We start from the raw sequence: 4,244 nt of genomic DNA, 5'->3' as shown, positions 1-4,244 counted from the left end.
GGGCACCGAGGCGCCGCCAGGGGGCGCGCGGCGCGGGAGGGAACGCGCTTGGTGAGGCCTTAAACTCAACACCATCCTTAGAAATAAAAATAAAATCCATCGATCTTCAACTTCGAGCGGCCTTAGGGAGCCGCGGCGCTCTTGTACACTTACAAGGACTTTGGATTTGGGAAAGTTTCACCCGCGCTTGTCGAATGGCATCCCTGTGAAGTATCCCTACAAAAGGTGTTCCAAGTCCATACTAGAGATCTGAATGTTAGCGATTTTACTGGATGTGTACAGAAACATTAATACAATATTTAATAAAAATATTTAATCCAAAGAAACCAATGTCTGGTTTTTTTACCATGGGGTTTAGATACAATATCCGCAAAATTAGCATTCACTGATACAACTTCATTGAAACCCAACTCAAAAACACACGCAGCAAAACGCACTTCATATTACAGGACTGAAAATTTGTGAACTCAGGAGGCTGTGGATCCTTTCAGAGTTTTGGAGCATGCTGTAAGGAAGCCCTATCCTTGCTAAACTGCTGCTTTTTCTCAAACTAAAATAACAGATGTAGTGGAGCCACTACGGTATCTCTTTAGTAAAAAGTGTATAAAGAAGTATATAAAGCATTCATACAGTCATTTTCATTATTTGGGATTTCACTGGATATTTGTTTTCATTGAAAACTGGATTCATCACATAAATCATGAAATACTAATTCCTTCCCTGATCAACTGTTGCAGAAAAGCTAAGGAATCTGTTATGAGGATTAAATTAGAAATGTAGGTGCTGGGGCCTGTGCTGATCTTCAACCCCTTCAATGCCCTTCAACCCCAAAGTACATTTGAAATATGTCAGCACATCCTTTTTCTTCTAAAAAATGATATAGTTGCCCCAAATCCATATGATTGCCCCTGGCACCATGTGCATCAAAACATTTTTCTTCCAAAGTGGGGAACTTTCGTTGCTTCTGGATCTCAGCATGTCCTCCACCTTCCAAAGAAACATCTTCTCTGTGCCGAATAAGAATTCTTTTCCATGTTAATCTTCTTACCCTGAAAGCAATTGGAGAAATATTAATCTACCTATAAAATGAAGTCTGTTTTAGGAAATACTATGGAATAACTACTATCATGAAAGTCAATAAATTCTATTTGTGTATATATATGGACAGAGATAATGGTTCATGACCCGGTGATAGAAATACCACCTACTCACATGCAAACACTTTCATAAGCAGGAGCTTGGTTTTTTATATCTCAGAACTGAAAAAATTTAATGTTATTCCTCACAACATAATTAATGAAGATGTGGTTTCCATTTCAGAGCTCACTTCTGCCTTCCCCGTGCTAAGAATTCTCACGCACTCTTAGCTACACAATTGAATTACAATGCTTATTTAATCTGCACCACCCAGAAGGATAAATGATGGGAGCAGAATAAAACACACATGTGAAGTGATACAACAGCACACATATCTAACACAACTGGGGTACGGCAGTCCATCTCTATAAAAGTGAAACAGAGGAAAATAAAACAGAAATAAATGTGCACCATGCAGTACTGGTTGCTTTGACTGTTGCAACCAACAGTACAGTGGATATTCAGAGTTGTACATGCATTATAAACACAAATACTTTGCAGATCTTCACAGGCTGGCAGGCAGTTGGATTTCCCACCTTCTGGCCACATGTACAACATGACAACATGCAATATTCTAACTGCTAATGGCATTTAAGTACAAAGAAAAACTAACCTTGACCAGAACTCTTCACAACTACTTTGTAAACCTTCTACACAAACAACACCTGGTTTCCCTGGCATGCAAAACCCTGACAGAGAGAGCTCCTTGGCCCAGTCAATAATATTCTTTCTTTTTTGCTTGTTGTAAATGTGATGACTGTAGATCCACAATCGAGTGAACGTGGTGACTTGCGACTGCGTGGCATCGGAGGCTGTCATTGAGGAAGATGAAAGATCTTTGTCGATGTAAGCAGCTGCATGGTCCTTAACCCATTCTCTCGCATTCAGCATGCAGGGCTCGCCACTGAAGTTTTGCATCAAATACGTTTTTAGATCAGAGTTCAGGAGAATCTGCTGAGAGCGGCTTAGTAATGATGACCTAAAGAAAAAGAAAAATATAAATGCGTATAAGTATATATGTGTTTACAATTTAGCATGTTTTTAGAAACACATAATAACAGAATCCTTAGGGTTGGGAAAGACCTCCAAGATCATGTCCAACCTTTGAGCGATGATCACCTTGTCAACCAAACCAGTGCACTGAGTGCCACATCCAGTCGTGCACTGAGCACCTCCAGGGAGGGAACTCCAGCACCTCCCTGGGCAGCTCCTTTCAATGACTGACCACCCTTTCCATGAAGAAATTCTTCCTGATGTCCAACCTGAACCTCCCCTGGCACAGCTTAAGGCCATTTTCTCTCGTCCTGTCACTGGTTCCCTGGGAGAAGAGGTCAATCTCCACCTGCCTAAAACCTCCTTTTAGATAGTTCTGGAGAGTGGTAAGGTCTCCCCCGAGTCCCCTTTTCTCCAGGCTAAACAACCCCAGCTCCTTCAGCTGCTTGTCATAGAACTTGTGCTCCAGACCCTTCCCCAGCTTCATAACTTTTCAAAAGTTTTGCTTCAAGCTGCCAAGAAAATCAGGCATAGTTAGATAATATGCACTTGCTATTGCTATTTAAGTCATATTAGCTATGAAAACATCTTAATTAGTATTTAATTGGTGTGCTAACTCTTGAATTCACAAACAGCACTACCAATCTGTAAAACAAAACCAAGAAAAAGGTACTTGAAAAGTAAGTATGGTGGCTGAATTAATTTTGTAATACACAAGCCTACTTCTTTAAACAGAAATAAAAAATATCAGAAGGCTGGAAGAAATAGGATTGTGACAGGGGAAAAATAAGACCTTTGACTATTTTTTCACCCCTTTAGTTAGTGGTAAGCTTTATCAAAACAGACAAGTGTCTCTTCTTGAACATCAGACCTATGAACAGTATCTACATGTAACCCTCCTGTATAGGCGATGGCTCCTTCACACTTTTTCCCCTTTCCTCACTTATTTGCTGTGCACACCAGAGAAATCATAAGCTTGTATATTTGTTTTTCCTTCAGCACTGTTGTCCACCTGGCTTAATTTGGCAGTAAATCATGAAAAAAAAAAAAAAGACTGTTTTCTCTGATCATAACCGTACTTGTGCAACACACTCTAACTTACAGATGTTTTTATTAGCAGTCGTACCTCACAGTAATTTCTGGGAGAACAGTCGGATATTTAAATGGTAAAGCACAGGCCATAGAGAATTCCACCTAAAAAAAAATGAGCAAATGTTTAGTTCAAGTAAGCGGTAAAATCCCACAAAGTAATAAAATAATTTTTTTAAAAAGGTGTTCACAGTACCATAGCGGCATTAGGCACCTCTGCCTTTATGTTCAGTATGAACTGAACTTTTGAAGATGGCACCTCTGCAGACTCATTTTCAACATAGTGTTTCAGTTCAGCTAGAGCCAGTTGGTCTGTCACAGCAAACTCTTCCTCATAAGGAAACATGCTAGAGAGTAAATCTAACTCTGAAATTTGTATCTCTGCTTCTTCTTGGTTGGCCATTTCTGTTGTTCCCTGAGCAAACAAAAAATCACGGAAGAAAAACACGGCTTGAATATGGGACAAAGTCCATTAACTCCTCCTATGCAAATCAAGTTACAGAATCATAGAATAAGCTGAGTTGGAAGGGACTCACAAGGATCATCGACTCCGCCTCCTGGCCCTGCACAGAACAATCTCAAGAGTCACACCCTGTGCCTGAAAGCATTGTCCAAACGCTTCTTGGGCTGCGTGAGGCCGGTGCTATGGCCACTTTCCCGGGGAGGCTGTTCCAGTTCCCAACCACCCTCCGGGGAGAAGAACCTTTTTTTTTTTTTAATACCCAACCTAAACCTCCCCCGACACAGGTTCATGTCATGCTCTCGGGTCCTGTCACTGGTCGCCAGAGAGTGCCTGCCCCTCCACCTCCCCTCACGAGGAAGTTGGAGACTTTATGTATATTAATAGTTATGAACAAGCCCATCATAACCGGTTCGTGTCTGCCGGGGACTCTGGGTCACGCACACACAGATAGCCCACGCCGTTTCCATTGCCCTGAGGTGGGACAGGACCCACTGGTGTGTCGCCAAACCAACGTCTTCCACAGACGGCTGCCGTGGGGGGGGCTCTCAGGGGGGTGTGGGGC

General features: G+C 41.9%; 1 protein-coding gene across 3 annotated transcripts; it reads right to left on the bottom strand.

Moving 5' to 3' along the window:
• Positions 1-250: 250 nt before the first annotated feature.
• RWDD2B (RWD domain containing 2B) lies at positions 251-4,232 on the bottom strand. 3 transcript variants are annotated; one of them, XM_008631689.2, is made up of 5 exons: positions 3,756-4,232; positions 3,416-3,634; positions 3,257-3,324; positions 1,751-2,116; positions 251-1,049 (listed from the first exon to the last, which is right to left on the bottom strand). In XM_008631689.2, exons 1-5 carry the CDS (start codon positions 3,762-3,764, stop codon positions 812-814), a joined length of 900 nt encoding a protein of 299 aa, XP_008629911.1. In that variant the 5' UTR covers positions 3,765-4,232; the 3' UTR covers positions 251-811. The 3 variants fall into 3 exon arrangements, with proteins under 3 accessions (XP_008629911.1, XP_017587235.1, XP_017587236.1); XM_017731746.1 differs by having other exon boundaries at positions 4,124-4,232; XM_017731747.1 differs by having other exon boundaries at positions 4,175-4,193.
• Positions 4,233-4,244: the final 12 nt, after the last annotated feature.

The sequence above is a fragment of the Corvus brachyrhynchos genome, unplaced genomic scaffold (assembly GCF_000691975.1).
Source record: "Corvus brachyrhynchos isolate BGI_N302 unplaced genomic scaffold, ASM69197v1 scaffold3, whole genome shotgun sequence".
Classification (NCBI taxonomy): domain Eukaryota; kingdom Metazoa; phylum Chordata; class Aves; order Passeriformes; family Corvidae; genus Corvus; species Corvus brachyrhynchos.
The sequence above is the reverse complement of the archived record's forward strand: the minus strand, read 5'-3'. Positions and strand labels throughout refer to the sequence as shown.

What these genes read in the sequence shown, in the direction of transcription:
- RWDD2B (XM_008631689.2), bottom strand. An exon ending in AGGTGCCTAATGCCGCTATG is followed by an intron (nt 3,325 to 3,415) that starts GTACTGTGAACA and finishes ATTTTTTTTTAG; the next exon opens with GTGGAATTCTCTATGGCCTG. An exon ending in TGTGAAGAGTTCTGGTCAAG is followed by an intron (nt 1,050 to 1,750) that starts GTTAGTTTTTCT and finishes AATTGCTTTCAG; the next exon opens with GGTAAGAAGATTAACATGGA.